This window comes from Maylandia zebra, linkage group LG12 (genome assembly GCF_041146795.1).
Source record: "Maylandia zebra isolate NMK-2024a linkage group LG12, Mzebra_GT3a, whole genome shotgun sequence".
NCBI classification, from domain to species: Eukaryota; Metazoa; Chordata; class Actinopteri; order Cichliformes; family Cichlidae; genus Maylandia; species Maylandia zebra.
The window spans coordinates 20,671,677-20,687,742 of record NC_135178.1 but is presented as its reverse complement, the minus strand read 5'-3'; the positions used below and the strand labels follow the sequence as shown (position 1 = coordinate 20,687,742).

Below are 16,066 nucleotides of genomic sequence, written 5' to 3'. Positions count from 1 at the left end.
ATCTGTGCCGGACAGTTCGAACATTCATGAAGATTATTCTAGCTGTTTGTGTTCACCAAAACATTTCAAAGACTAAAACCTTTTATTTATTACAAGTTCAAAAACTTATTTTTCCATTTGCCATCCATCCACATTGTTTGTAATTTGAACATGGAAAAAAAAATAGAGATACTGACTGGGCACGACAGAGAAAAAATGAGTTGTAAAAATGCAAGGAAACGGAAATAATCGCAAAACAATAAAATACAAAAGAAAAAAAAACATTTTGGTTTTTAAATGCAAAAGATCGTGGAATAAAAACTTATTCCACAGGTACGTGTTGTTTTGAATCTGTAAATTAAGTTGGATTAAGTTACCCAGTCAGGGTTACCATAGCTGATAATCATGTATATTATGGCTCAAAATGTTATATTTTTCCTCCAAGGAACCACTTTGCTGTATTGTTTTGAAAGTGGTCTTGAGAACAACTTGGTGAAAAAATGATTTTCAATTGTATTTTTGGCAGTTTATTACTAGCAGCTTGTCACAAAAACAGCAAATTTGTTCCCACTTTAGTTGAATCTATGAAAAATGTCAGACACATAGACAAGTCTTTTCACACAAAGACGACTTGGTATGATAAGAAAGGTGTTCATACCAAGTATTAACTTTAAAGCTGGTTAGAATTATTCAAACTCCATTTTTGCTTTATAGACTGTATTTCCATGTGTGTTATTTTGTATTGTTGTTGTATGTTATTTTTCCATTTACTTTATCTTCATGAACCAGTTCTTAACTGTTGGGGGCTCAGTTTTGAGACGACTGTGATTCCTGTCGGTCCCCTCTGGCATTTGACCCCGAATTGCAACGTTTGGATCTTTTACGAAATCCTGAGTAACTCTTCAGTTTTGAAAGAATTATGCTCAGAGAGGGAAGAGCAAAAGCAATTATGTAAAAGAAATGTTTATTTCCATAATTAACACATACAGTACAGTATCTTTACCAACATAAAAAGTGCAATATGCATTCAAACTACAGCAATGTACAGTACAAAAATTACTGCATACTTAAATATAAAAAGAAAATGGTTACCAAACCATGAAGTAACCTACTGTGATCGCTGTCACGTCAGTGTGACAAAAGCTTCAGAACTCATTAATGATATGAGTGTAAAAGCTTAACAGCTATGAGCCCGGTGACTCCAACGAGTCTCTTTTGTTTCTCCCAAAAGGTGCAAAACAGATGTGACAGCATTTAAATATGTACGTGATTGACGTTATGATTCACATGTTTTATACAGCTTCAACGGCATTTCCTATTTAAGACAGCCAAAATTAAAAAACTTAAAAAAAAACAAAAACACTTTGGTCTTTCACATTGGAAAAAAAAAAAAAAAGTAAAAAAATGTTGTGAGCTAAAAATGTTGGCAACCCTTAAATAATTTTAAGGTAAAGAATGTTGTAATGTTTTCTGTTGTTTTGTCAAGAATGTTCAGCTAACTTTAGCTGTCATAAATCCCCAGTTTCTGTCACGCTTTATGATTTTCAGCCATGTAGTGTGACTCCACACTCCGCTCTCCAAGAACAGTGAACATTGTAGGGAATGATGAGGTCAATAACATTACTCCAATGTTATTTTGGAAGATAGCTTGTTGTGTACCAGTATTCACTCAATAAAAAAGCAGTGCAAAGGAACAACAAACTCAGAAATGTTTCTGTTTGTTGAGAACAGTGAGCGTGCCTCTGGCAAAAAGTTACCTCTCCTCTCTACTCTCATCCCATTCACTCACTCAGGGACTAACACATAGTAAATGCATTAAAATGGATTTAAAAACCAAACTGATTTCCTCACTTTAACTAGACATCAGCAACTGAACTGACTTGAACTCTTGGTTGGCGTTCATGTGAGCAAAAGCTCCATGAACACAACATGAGGTAACCATTAATTTTACAACCCGCTAGCATCTTAAACATAAACCGTGTGGTAAACAACTATGTTTATTCAACAGTTTGCTTTATGTGAAGCTCTTTGAGGGAATCAAGTTCATCAATGTAGGCTACCACTTTGTACCCGACAGATAAAAATAAGATAAGTGCCAGTGGACACCAAATTAAAGGTTACAGATCACCGTACCGTCTCGTTCTGCGGACGAACACACAGCTCTGTGCCTCTGGTCTCGTAGGTAAGGCACTTGTTTGTCCATAAATCAAACAACTTAGAGGTGAACTGATGGCTTTACACACTTCTCAGATACAGCAATATGACTTTCATCACTGTGAACAGCAGTTTGAGAAACAATGTGGCAAAGGAGAGCATACACTCCTTATAACAACAGTTGGCTTTCTTTTTATTTTCTCAGACTCGACCCTTTCCCGTTTCCAGAATCTGTACAACCTTCTTCAGCACCGCAGGGTGACAGAAGAGGGGATGAGTGGACCGTATACAGCCTCCACTTGATTTGTCAGCTTCTAGGTTCACCTGGTCGTGCCCTCTCTGGAGTGTGCAAGTCCTTGCGGGGCCGGGATAGCGCAGAGGTGGTCGGGGAGTCCCAGTCCAAGCTGGGGTCTGGCTCTGGCGACAGTGAAAGGAGCAGGAGTGTTCCTGCATCTGAGGAGCAGACTGAACACAGGTCCTCGGAGGACAGGTTGAGGCTGCCCAACTTGGCCAGCGAGTTGGACCGCTTCAGCCTCGAGGGCACAGTAAGGCCTGCTAGCCGCATGCGGGTCTCGATCTCCTGTGCCCTCTGGCGTACGAGGCCAGGCTTCCCCCTCACGCTCCTCAGGCTGTCACTGCTGGAGCTGCGTGTCAAGGTGGAGCCGTGAGGCGAGGAGGTGGGTGTAAGCAGCCCAGACCCCACCACCCCCAACAAGGCTTCATTGGTCAGTGGCACGACCAGTGGCTCTAACCGCACTTGGCATGGCGTTGAAGATTTAGCGAAGTCGCTGGAGAACTCCTCGTCCTCCTCAGTGTGAAAGGGACTCTTTTGGGACATTTGGCATCCGTGCAAAGGCTTCAGAGAGTTCAGGCTTTCCTGAGATAAACCCGCAAGTCTCTCTAGTCTCTCTGCACGGCGGCGGACCAACCCAGATTGTCGCAGCTGTAAAAGGGTCTCCTGTTGTTGGCCAAGGTAGCAAGCCACTGCAGGCTTGTCGTCCTCAGAATCGATTTTCATCAGCTCAGGGAGAGCCTCTGAGGCACTAGCAGACTGACTCTCATCAAGCTCAGTCTTTACTTCAGAGAACTCCCCATTATGCTCAGGCTCTACTAACTGCAGTGATTCTCCAAGCTGTTCCTCTCTTTCAAGTGGAGCCTTGGTTGGGGAGGCAGCACAGTTGGCACAGTCACACAGAGGCCCACAGGGGCACCGCAGTCCCACTGAGGATCTGAGGTCTTCAGATGAGGTATGGGACTGTAGGAATGAAGCACTTGGGACTTCGGGAGGAGTCAGGTTAAGGCAACGCTTAGAAGCCAAGTTTGGAGAATCTCGTTTCAGATAAGACTTGGTCTGATCACACCAAGGCAGTGGCGTAGAAGCATCGGCTGGAAGAAGGATGGAGGAAGCTTTTTTCTAAATAAAGACGGCGCAGAAAAACAAATGCAACAATCAACAGTTATTTATGCAAATATTTAGCATTTTCAGTCTGAAATATGGGCTAAACTTCAATTTTCAAACTTACATTGTAGTTGCATGGAGTGCTGAAATGGTTGTTATTGTTGGAATTTTCATTGAGACTTGCCAGGTCCATCCCATTACCCTCTACTTCGACATCTTGCGTTTCACCACCGCCTTCATCATCTGGCTGCATTAATACCTCCATCTCTGCCTCCTCCTTTTGCACGTCCTCCTCCTCCTCCTCCTCCACTGTGCTGAATTCCAGCCTCAGACGCAGCTCCTCAAGGGGCTCCGGACCGCGACTGCAGGTCTGGGCCGCAGTCCCCTCTGCCGTCGGCCCAAAGTGGGGGAGCGGCAAGCCCTCACGGCCATCAAAGGCCTCGTCATCCAGCAGAGCATCCCTTTCCACATCCTCAATTTCTATAAAGACCTTCTCCATGCCGAGAAGGGGAGGGCCGCGCACAGGTGTTGATGGTTCACTGTCCAGCGCAGAGTCAGAGAGACGGCGGAAGTAATAGTTGTTGTAGGCTGGGTCGTTCTCCAGGGGAACAGTCCTGCATGGGGAGGGGCACGCTGCACCTTTATCAGATAGTGCTTCCTCACAGCAGGGAGACATTCCTGGATCTGGAGTCAGGATGCCTCCCTCCTCTCCTCTGCAGCACTGAGCCATTCCCTGCTGTCCCTCGGCCATCTCACAGTCTCCGTCTGGATGCCAGAGCTTGTTGTGCCGTTGTTTACTGAAAACAGAGAGAGACCAAACACAAGTTTAAAAAAGCTTAAAGAGTTCACCTACAATTTATGCATAGATCAATCGAGGGATTATACCTGGCATCCAAGATGCCTTCGTATTCTGCCAGCTGTCTCATGAAAGCTGGGTTGGGTCGCGTGATGCTCCTCTTTTGCTTGACAAAGTTATAAGCTTTCTCTAGCGACCAGCCGTACTCCTTCATGGCATAAGCGATGACGGTGGAGGCAGACCGACTGACACCCATCTTGCAGTGAACGAGACACTTGGAGCGGTTCTTTCTGTGGGAAGGAATACATGCACATTTTTATAAAACACACATAAACATCAATTAGCAATGAAAATAACCAAATAAACTACAAACTTTCCTGTTCCACATTTGCCTTCGTCTCATCTGAAAAACTGTTGAGGTTGGATAGTAGATTAAAAACAAAAGAGGCATCTGAGGACTAATTTTCTTAATAAGTAAACCAGACTCATTCTATTACTCGATTCAGCTGTTTTGTGAAAGGGATGATCAAAGTAAACCAGAAAATGCTGAAACGGTTTTACACTTATTAAGCAATATTTTGGAACACACACGTGATAAAATAATCATGTGAGGTTTGTTTTCTCAATTGTTTACTTTGTTCTCTCCTTGCTGCTCCTTCTCTCACTCCCAAAAATCTCTCTTTTTCCACTTGTGGCCTCAGCTTATGGACTTGAGCACCTCCCCAACACTTAAACTGGTGGATCCCTTTATTTCCCCACTGTGTGAACTTTATCAAAGCAAATTTTGTGTTAATCAGCACTTCAAGAACCTGCCTGGCTGGTTCAAGTGTTGTCAGAAAATATGATCCCTAAAGCAGGAAGTTAAGCTGGAATTCTGTTTTTCTGCTACATAACAGATTGTTAACTAAACCTGTTCAACTTCTTTTTAACACAAATATCTAAACATTCAATCACATGGGAACACCTCAATGGCTTTTAGTCATTTAGACACGGTCATGACAACCTGCTGAAGTTTAAACTGAGCATCAGAATTGGGGAGAAAGGCAGTTTAAGTGAACGTGGCATGGTTGTTTGTGCCAGACAGGCTTGTGGTGGTGGTGCAATAGTATGAAGGATATTTGCTACCAGCCGAACACTAAACTCCACAGCCTACCTGAGTATTACATAAAACAGTGGGGCCATCTTATGACAGCTGCTTCCAGCAGGATAATCCTAGAGAGCACCTTTGGGCTGTGGTGGAACAGGGGATTCGCATCATCTGCTGCGTGATGCTATCATGTCAATATGGACCAAAATCTCTGAGGAATGTTTCCTTGTTGAATTTACGGCATAAAGAATTTTAGGCAGTTCTGACTGCAAAAGGGGGTCTGACCTAGTATTAGCAAGGTGTGCCTAATGAATGAGTAAGTGTATGTACTACAACCTTGAAGTTACCAAGTGGGGTCATTTATGACCTCAGCTGTATATTTATATGTACTAATGTGTTACTTCACTAAAATACTAGCTTTGTTGACAGTAAGTCTCTAGTGATGATGACATACAGATAGTTATATCATCGACATGTTTTCTGTTCCACTCAGGACTCACTTTGCTTTAACAATGAAGTTATATGTGTCGTTCCAGTGAGCAAGCAGGTCGGTGGCCTCTTCATCGTAGACGCGTATGTTGTGATAACTGAATGTGCCTGGAAAGAAGTTGTCTATTTCTCGGGTTACATTGAGTATATAGGCCACCCTGGGGAGGAAAGATAACATGAACTCATCAACAGCATTCTTTCTTGCTCAAATCATAATGAAAATATGTTTTTTTATGTGGATATCTGAGCTTCTCTATTATCTAAAATAAATCACCCTGACTCTTGCAGCTCCTCCAAATTAGATGCATTCCATTCAGAGCCCTAAAAAACAAAATGAGAGAAAATAATGTTTAGACTGGGTATATTTTCAAATCTTCGGGAGACTGTTCTTTCTCCAAAACAATGATTTTAAAGGCAAGATTACTTTAACACTAATGTTCCTTTGGGGTAGAACAGAAAAGGAATCATTTTATCTCAGCTACTCGCAGGAAACAACAGATGTAGCAAATGTTTCTGTCAATGTAAGAGACAGCATTAGTTTTCCCACCAGGTAGACATGGTCAAAGATGAGGGTGGCTTTGTCCATCTGACCCAGGATCAACAGCATCTCATTATCAATGAACTCTTTGTATTCCTTAAGGTTGCAGTTCATGTGTTGCTCCAACTCTGTACGGATCTGAACAAAAAAAACAACAAAAAACCCCCCAAAAAAACAACACAGCATGACTTATGTGTGAAGGGCAATAAACACACATTTAAGTGATCTCTTTTAACAAGTTAGTCCATTGATTTTTATTTCATCAAGTGACCTACCAAAACAAAGGACAGGGGCTATTCAAAAATCTTTTATCTTGCAAGCTAGACAGTCAAAAATTGACATTAAGAAATGGCAGTTAAAGCAATAACATGGAGGTATTGACAACATCTTAAAGACTATTAATACTTTCAGATACAACTGCCCATCTGCTGGGTGAAACCTAAGCAGAATATTGACCTTCATATAACTGCAAAGGAGCTGCAGGAAGGTTTAGCTGACACAAGTGGCACTGCACCTCTCCACTCTGCAGCACTGATGCAGAAACAGGATCTACATCTAAAAAGGAAATCCTACCTGCAACCTCATCACAGAAGACTAAAGCATTGCGCTTGGGTAAGCCCAATTCACTGTATCCGTTTCTTGATGAAGAGACTACAGTGACCAAATTTAAGTAAAAAACAAATCCAATCTAGAGCTCAACAAGCACAAAGTGTATGGAGTGGCATTCAGAGTTTCCTAAACAGAAACTCTGCAGGGAGACTTTATGCTATATGGTAAAAAGTGAATAAAATCCTAAATCAAGAATAGAAAAGATAAATGGTGTAAAGAGGGGTTAGTAACAACTAACTTGGTAGGATAGCCAAATGCTATAATTTAAGTTAATGAGAAAAAAGTAGGATGCATGTTTAGGTGTTTGCTTAGTAGTTCTTTTCACTTCCAAAGCAAGAAATTTGCACAGGCGTGCCCAAGTATTTCCATAAATAATGATAAATCTTTAAAGAATAAAATTTAAAGGAAGCCTTTCAAAACTAAACCACATGAAATGGAAAGTAAATGACTTTTTTTTTTTTTTTTTAAACCTGTTTGGAGGTGACGTTCTCAAGGTCCTGGCACGTCATGATGCTTCTGAGTTTTGCTTTAATAAGGCACTCTGTCCTCTCTCTCTCTGAAGGCCTGCAAAAGATGATGTCTCATGAAACTCTCAGCACTTGTTAAAGACAGCTGCTCCAAAAGAATCTGAACCCATTTCAACAAAATTTAAGTTGGACCGTGTTTACTGACTTGTCGACAAACATGGTGGGTGAGTCTGGTCGTGTGGTCTCCAAGTCCTTCATGGCGTTCCACTCGTTGATGCAGCTCTGGTCTGAAGCAATGCAGCTCTCATAGTAGCCCATCCAGGTGAGAGCCATTCCTCCAGGGAAATAGTTATACCTGCGTGAAACCTCGCATGCTTTGTGCAGAACCTGCAGGGCTGACCTAGATGGTTGTTGAATAGGAAAATAAAGAATTGATAGTTTGATTCTCTTTAATGATGAAAAAAATAATAATAAAATAAAATCACATGATTGTGTTGTTTACAGTTTGGCCTTGTGCACTTTTGTGCACATATGTCTTTATGCCAGTAGGTGGCATATTGAGCACTGCCTCAGCCTGCACCATTGCAGCAGAGTCTGTCTATTAGGGGATTTATTGTTGTGTGCCATGAAAGTCAACTGCAGCAGCCAGCCACTGTGACTCCGGGGGTTGATCATTACTCACCACATAGCCTGCACTGACACGGGTTTGAAGACATGAGTCCGACCTGCCGTGTTCACAGTAAAACCCCTGAGGAGCAAATAAAACAGATGGTTACTATGTGTTCATCTAAAGTGTCAGGGATGGATGCAAAAAAAAAAAAAAAAAAAAGCAGCACGATAATGCTCCAGCTGTGGCCTCTGTCCTTAAAACAAGGGTCATAAAGAAAGAATTTAAAAAAAAAAAAAAAAAAAAAAAAAAACCAAACTCACCCATCTCCATCCAAGTGGATCTTTGTATCGCTCCACAGAGGTAGCACCATGCCTATCGAGCAGCTTTTACTGGAAAAGTAGAATAAAAAAGGCAAAAAGGGGGAATGAAAGAACAATGTTTACATGGACTTTTAATTCAGTTGTTACAAGAAATTTGTATTTTGTTTAAAACTACTAGCTTCACAGGTAACTCCATACCTCCAACAGAGAAATGGTAACATTTAAATGTCAACTGTTTTAAGGTATAAAGGTTTGAGCTTGTGTGTGGCTAGAAACAAGGACATATTTTAAGCTTCAGTCAGAGTGGTGCAGGTGAGTGCTATCTACATTCACAAGTACATATTGTATAAAGTATTTCATCTGTCTTGTTCAGAATAAACACAAAGTCAATAAAAATATCAAATCTTTAATGGAGCTTAGCCTTTAAGAATATTAAACTCTACATATTTTACCAGTCTTTGTTGGTGAAGTCGATTCCCAGAAGGATGTTCTCCTCTGTGTCTTGTCGCCCACTGGTGTACACCACCACCATGTACCGCACACGATCTGACCATGCACTCTCCAGCCGTACCGCCTGCACAAGACACAAACAGTGGAATTCAAAGTGTTTCATCCAGGTTATAAAATTTCAAAACACTAATTTAAGTATTTATATAATAATTAAAATGTAAACATTGTGTTAACTGCCTTCACACAGGCAGAAAAGCTAATGCACAGGAGAAGCAAGAAAATTCTGGTAAACTGCTTTTCTGTCCAACAAAGTGTCGCACGCTTGATGCAACAGGGTAGCTGAGTGCTCAGGATGTGTGCGGGCACATAGGTGGTAAACATAAAGTGGGTAACACATACACCCCTATGCTATGGAAACACGTTGTAATGCTCTCCTGAGTATGTTCAAACCTGCCCTTGTGAGCTAATAATTACAGTGAGCAAATAAGCATCTGATTACACAATAAAATGCATTCTGGAGGGTTTGTTAGTCACTGGTCTCACTGTGTGTGTGTGTGTGTGTGTGTGTGTGTGTGTGTGTGTGTGTGTGTGTGTGTGTGTGTGTGTGTGTGTGTGTGTGTATATTTCCATCTAGATGTATGAACAGATTTAAGCTGTCTCTTACCAGTTTGATTCTGTCCTCTGATCGAAGAATGTTTATCATCACCTGCAGGTGTTGAGGTAAGTCACCTGTTGAGGTGGTGACAGTTATTATAAATTTTCATCAGCATACACACATTTGTAGTTTGAAAACAATAAGGAGAATTAAGGAGAATAAAAAGCAAGCACAGTGGCTTATTAAATGCACTGCTGCAGGATACTGAAGGTAAGTGAAATTAGGCTGCTCCCTAGTGTTGAACATCAAGGCCAAAACTAATACCTGCTCCTGGAAAAACGAACAGATCACCTGCTCAGTGATTCTTATCAGCTGACAAAACGTGAACTGACAATGAAATTGCATGCACAAATTTATCTAACCACAACAACTCAAGAACTTGTCTTGGCTCCTTTTATATCACTGAGTGATCTATCTGCCAAGACATGTCAGTGGAGCTGGATAATAAAACAGGGCGTGAACCAGCAGTTGATAGAGAGCCAGCTATTTTGAAATATGTCACAACAGGTCAGGAGAAACAAACTGACATCCTGACTGGTTTAACTTACAGATACTGGCATGAGACAAGGTAAAAGACTCTTTCTGGCAGTGTCATGTCATTTCTCTGCTCTGATTTTTGGGCCAGGCTTAAACTATATACATTATATTTAAAACCTACAAATAAAAAAAAGAGGAGGATCAACACTATATTGAAGGTATTCTAAAGCTCCTCCACCAAGTTATTGCTTTCAGTACTAAAACATTACTCTGAATTTATTTGACAGACCCTGTTTATGCTTTGGGTTCCTTCTTCATAGCTGTTAGAAATAAATCCTCAGAAAACTATTCACATGCTGTGGATCAAAGTCAAGTGAGTTCCTAACACTAACAGCTGCAAGTTACCAGTCATACTCAACACATAAATGCATTGTTTTGTTAGTCTCGTTTAAACTAGTTCAACTTAAAGTCTTCACTTAAACCACTGAGCCTGGAGAGAAGTTAACAACAACCAAACAGCTCACTCATATGTAAAGTCAAACACGTCACAGCCACATAAATATTGACTCCCAGATTGCAGAGCATTGTATTTTTAATGTCATGGTTATTTCCACAAAACTGGTTGATGAGACCAAAATATTTTATTCCCACAGAGCAGTTGTTCTTCTCATGCACGTTTTGCATGAATCCCTCTCACTGTTCTGCACTTTTCGTTTCTTAAAGGCCAGAGTTACTGGGAAATTACACAAGTATTTCCATAGTAAAATGTGTTTGAGGACAAAGTAGGACCTTCAAATATGTGGGTTACCTGACAAAGTGGCTGGCAGCATAGACCAAGCTGCCAGCCGCAGCCAGCACTTGCCAAGTGACTTGGCAGTGCTTCAACTGTTGGCTAGTGTTAAAGACCCATAATGTCATTGGACTGACTCGTAAGCCTTATGTCTTTAAAGCTATAATTGTGTCTTTCAAAAGTGATTAAAGATACATGCAAGTTCAGTTCAACTTGTAACGAAACCTCTGACTTTAATCAATAGAAAATCAATTACAGATAAATCACTAGTTTAAGTTCAAACAGGCCTCACAGGAGTGTAACCATAAATGAGAGACTTAAAACAATTTGCATAATGGTTCTATTTCTACAATATCCAAATTCCAGTATTCTATTGCAATATAATGGTATTGTGGCATTAATTTACACAAAGAACCACAAACTCGGTTTCACATAAAAAATTAAACTTGAATAATTTTGTTTATCTTGCTTGAGCTAAAATGATGAAAAACTACCAAACAAAGTCACAAAAGGGAACTCTGAGTACAACTGTTTATAGTTACTAGGTAAAGTTAACACAAGCAAAGTAGTTCAAATGATAAGGCCCTCCTTTAATCGTCAGCAGAAGTTTTGTCCACAGTGCTAACATACGCTGGATTTAAGCACTAATCTGCCTAAGCTACACGTCTGGAACATGCTTATCAACGAGGCAGCCTCCATTCTCCACACCTCAGCCGCAAACATCTGCTGCAGTGTTAGGAAGTTTACCAGCTAACCTGGATGAGAAGTCTAATGAAGAGATTCACAAGCTCATGAGTTCAGTTTGGGTGAATGACGTGGGTATTGTAGTGTCTCACCTGCATGTTTGTGATGAGGATGTGCTTTCTGGCCCTGGTGACTGCTTCCCTGCTGCAGAAAGAGAGCAGCACCCTTCACCATGAAGAAGCTCTCACTCAGGCTGCAAACAAATGAGAGGAAAGTCAGGGGTTACACATCTTTAGAAAAGACACACTGTGTGTAAACCACAACTCAGCAGAGCAACAGCTCAGGTTGCTCTTTGGAAAACTCAACCAAACAGTGGGACACGAGACAAATGAATTTATTATTATTTTTTTTTAACAGGATGCTTCTGTTCAGTTGGAAACATCCAACGAGATGACAATAAATCCTGGTTGTCTGCTGAGGGCGAATTACCTCAACAGCTGAGTGGAAAAGCCCAGCTGCCATGTTACAGGCCCAGACGTCAGGTCTGCAGCCGCCATGAATCAAGCTTTGATCCTGAATGCTTATCTGTCTTTTTTCTGCTGCACTCAGAGTTAACCTGTCAGGACTCCACTGTCTTGGTATAATGCAGCACAGGCCCAAATAACTGACCAAACTGCAGCTGTTTGCGGCGCTTAACCTCCACAAAGACCGAAAAGCAGCAATTACTACGTCACACCTGCTTGTAAAAATCCATGAGTTTTTCAGGTTAGGCTTAAGACGTGTCAACAGACGACACAAGTATGAAGGCGCAAAAATAAATAAATAAGTGAGGTGTTTCCTCCGGGCTGAATTCAATCATTCCATTTCACTGAAAAACAATGTCAACGCATTCATAAATCTACAGTACCTGGCAGCTGCGTGGAACACACGCATCACGTATTCTGTGTGTGCACTCTGGCAAACCAGGACATCTTTGAAAAAACAAAATCCTAACATGTACTAAAGAAGTGCCTGCCTGCAAATACGGTCGTCAGGAAATCACGGTTTTCAAGTTGTGTGAGCTTAGAAAGCAACACTGGCATCAGTTTATGATTATGAAAGAAAAGAAAAAATATTTTGCTTCTCAAGTTTGCAGAAGATTAATGAAAAGAATTGAGATGAAATCACACTTCCAGGGGAAACTGCCGATTACTGCAGTGGCTCCTAAGGTTGCCTCAGAGGAAAAACTCAAATATGAATTATTATCATAAATGTCCTCATCTGAATTAAATCAACTACTGCACATTTTTATATCCAGCTCTGGAATTCCTCTCCCAAACAGCCCTCTCTGATCATACTTTCACAACCCACATACACAAGAGCAAGCCTGGCTCAAAACAGATGATTTTGTGGGAACAAAGGATTTCGTTTTGTACACCTCACAATAAACTCCGGCCGCCCCCAGCAGCACAGCAAAAAAGTTTCAGTGACAAAGTATGGGGGCGGACACCTCTCAACAAGAGCTTTTTGTCTCACTTTGGAGGATTTTTGTTTCACTGTGTTCTCTGCTTGGGATTTATTACGCTGTCAGGAAGGTCTACTGTCAGGGAACGACTATATGTGCCAAAAGTGGCAATACCAAGAGCAAGAGCAGAGCAACAGCCCCATTATTGCTCAGCAATTTGCACAAAATCCATGCTGCCTTCATTTTCTAAGTTGTAATCCAACTGTAAGTTCACTGATCTTAACCTGTGATACTAGATAACTTCTAGCAAAAAAACCAAAAACCAAAAGTGCACTCTGGTGAAATTTGAGAATCTGTGAAACTTGTCCTCGTGTAAAATCAAGAGCTGTCCCGCAGCTTCACGATCACACTCAGACATCCTAATTGAACCTACTGTCTCTTACCCTGCAGCACCCTGCTATCAGCTTCTCCACAAACACTATGGCTAAAAATACATCTGGTATCAAAGCAAAACAAAAACAACAAATGACTATGAAAGAAAAGCTCGCCAGATAGCCAGAATGATTCAGCTAGAATGTGGAGTGCTGTACCCATACCTTATTTACATCATAGTGAAAAGATCACAGTGAAAAAGTCACAAGAGCACAGCTACTAACAGAATGATGGTGAATCCAAGATTTTGGAATCGCATAACTCCTTTTAACTGATGTTCATTATCTCATATCAGCAGGAAAAGTCCTAAAACCAACTTAGTCTGTTGACCTGAAAAGACACCATGGCATCTGTTAGAATAGAATCCAGCCAATCTTCAACAACTTATACTGACAGATTTTATTAAAAGTTAGAATATACCAAGTTGTTTAAAAATCTAACCACTATCATATCAGTGAAGGATTTCATTCTTAGCTGTTTAAATCCCATTTAGAAGTTAAACTTAACTTACATGCGGTTTATCTCACTCTGGGTCAACACTGCATTCTTCACAAAATAAGGTAGCATCTTCATCATGGCCTCCTCAATGGCTTCTACAACCAGATACATCCTGTTAACCCGAACCAGACACACGCGTCTCCTGCACGAGGTAACCCCTCTTGGTCAGCCTCCAGAAACAGCGAAGGAGCAAAGCAAGAGAAGAATGGTGGCTACAGCACTCTTGAGTGACAGACTGACTGACAGCCTGTACTCATCTGCGCTGCTCAGTAGAGAAGTGCCGCCTGTTCAGATGCCACTCCCTCCGTTTCACCTCCTCCTCCTCCCTCATGTGAGCGTCTCTTTGTGCAAGTCAGCCTTCTTCCTGCAGGGACATAGTGCAGCCTCCACCCGTTGCCTCAGGCTCACACAGCCAGTCTCCCTCGTCTCCCAGTCTGTCCTGTCTCTATCACACACTTTTGCAGTGTTACACTGAGCTCTGTTACGATTAAGATATTCCAGTATCACTCAAAGTGCAGATCTCCAGTATGAAATCTGTGTCAGCTGAGAATGACAAAGTTAAAGAGAGGTGGTTTCTTCCTTAGCTAATGCAGAACATTTATCTCCAGGATGTTGTGTTGCTAAAAACATGTCTGCAAAACGACGGAAAAGCAGGGGAAAAGCAAAACCACTTGAAAGACAAAAAAGCAGACTGAGGAATTTTGGCTTGAAACTCCCTAATGGGATGTCTCCATGCCACATTATAGGTCAACAGAATCCAAGGTAGTTCCTCCAGGCTGCTTGACACATGGGCCAAGCATGGCTGGATAGGACAGTAAGAACTGGCAACGTCCCAAAACTCCTAAATCTCATTATACGCAGGCTTATAAGGGAGGGATTATCTTGGCTCTTTCCTTAAAGTGGCCAGTGCTGGTTCTCACTCATTCACATGAACCACAAACAAACAACATTGTGTTATATTGTTGGAGATTACAAGAGGTGAAAACAAGCATATCTTCTATGTCTAATATGTCAGCAAGGACTATTGCTTTTAAATGCAGGTAAAGAAGGAAAATATGGAACTGAAATTAAATACAATGAGGCCATTATAGTTCACAACAATTGGTGAAACGTGCAGCCACATGGTAGCCTAGGCTATAACTTTCCTTTGCACTTTCTCTTTCTCACCAAGCATTTAACCCCCCACACATTTACAATGAAGCGGCACTACTGTGTTAATCTGAGAAGATTGGCTAACAGACACTAACAATAGCTCTGCGACACGGATAACAAGATAGCCCTCCTTTTCTCCTAAACAATGGGACATCGTCTGTAACACCCGTGGTTACTAGCAGGTGCTGTACTCTACAAACTGCTCTGTGGCAGTCCAGGTGAAACCCTAAACAGCTTGATGTGCCAGGTGCAGGAAACAGAAGCGTAGACCTGAACATAGGAACTTATTCTGCATTTAAGGTCAAGCTTTAGAAGCAACAGGTAGGAATAAAGGCATGTCATTTAATTAAGGTGTAGGCTGTTCCTGTAAAAGTGTCCAGGTGGACCTGAATGGGGCCAAGCAGGACCAGATGTCTGCTAAAGCACTGCTCTGAGTCACCAGGTGAGCTGCTATGTTAGAAAGGTACTCTGGACTAGACTGAGCACTCACAAAGAGGCTACACAGAGGCTGTAACCAGGCGGGTTTATCCACGGTCTTAAGAGTGTTTTGCACACAGCAGCACAATAAGGGGAAAAAAGCCTCCTCTCGGGGCTGTCAGTTGCATAATGCTGGCATTTTTCTCACTGACACCACTGAAAGCAGTAAAGAGAGGGAGGGGCCAGACATGGAGGAACAGACCTCAAGTATCTGTGGAGTTTTGAAGGACCTGAACAGGAAACAAATAACGTCATCGTGTTACAGAGAAAAATAGACCCGGATCTGGTGATTCTACTGTAGTTTGTTCTGCCAAAAAAAAAAAAAAAAAAAAAAAAAAAAAAAAAAAAAAAGAGTAAAAGTATTTACTTTCTGGACAATAAAAGTACAAGTATAATAGTGCCTGTGGACAACCTCATCTACCAGTCCTTCATCTCACTATCTGTGCTGTGCTTTCTTTCTCTAACGCACACATTAACACACATTTTTGTCCGATTCTGTGTCTTGCCCACCTCTGCTGTGTACAAGGTGGTAAAATGAAATCATTCCTTGGTTTAGCGC

At 41.5% G+C, this 16,066-nt stretch overlaps 1 protein-coding gene across 2 annotated transcripts in view; it reads right to left on the bottom strand.

The window, feature by feature from the left end:
* Window positions 1-926: 926 nt before the first annotated feature.
* The window catches only part of ssh1a (slingshot protein phosphatase 1a), a 20,032-nt gene continuing 4,892 nt past the window's right edge, over window positions 927-16,066 (bottom strand). Inside the window, exons 1-14 of one of the 2 annotated variants that reach the window (XM_004544574.4) lie at window positions 13,892-14,152; window positions 11,657-11,757; window positions 9,563-9,627; window positions 8,901-9,022; window positions 8,449-8,517; window positions 8,201-8,266; window positions 7,724-7,918; window positions 7,522-7,615; window positions 6,452-6,580; window positions 6,179-6,225; window positions 5,916-6,062; window positions 4,418-4,618; window positions 3,657-4,329; window positions 927-3,547 (exon numbers count right to left, since the gene is read on the bottom strand). In XM_004544574.4, coding sequence (XP_004544631.2) covers window positions 2,441-3,547; window positions 3,657-4,329; window positions 4,418-4,618; window positions 5,916-6,062; window positions 6,179-6,225; window positions 6,452-6,580; window positions 7,522-7,615; window positions 7,724-7,918; window positions 8,201-8,266; window positions 8,449-8,517; window positions 8,901-9,022; window positions 9,563-9,627; window positions 11,657-11,757; window positions 13,892-13,989 — 3,114 coding nt within the window. In that variant the 5' untranslated portion in view covers window positions 13,990-14,152 and the 3' untranslated portion in view covers window positions 927-2,440. Of the gene's footprint in view, window positions 3,548-3,656; window positions 4,330-4,417; window positions 4,619-5,915; window positions 6,063-6,178; window positions 6,226-6,451; window positions 6,581-7,521; window positions 7,616-7,723; window positions 7,919-8,200; window positions 8,267-8,448; window positions 8,518-8,900; window positions 9,023-9,562; window positions 9,628-11,656; window positions 11,758-13,891; window positions 14,153-16,066 lie in introns of those variants that run through there. The other variant, XM_004544573.6, reaches the window with a different exon arrangement.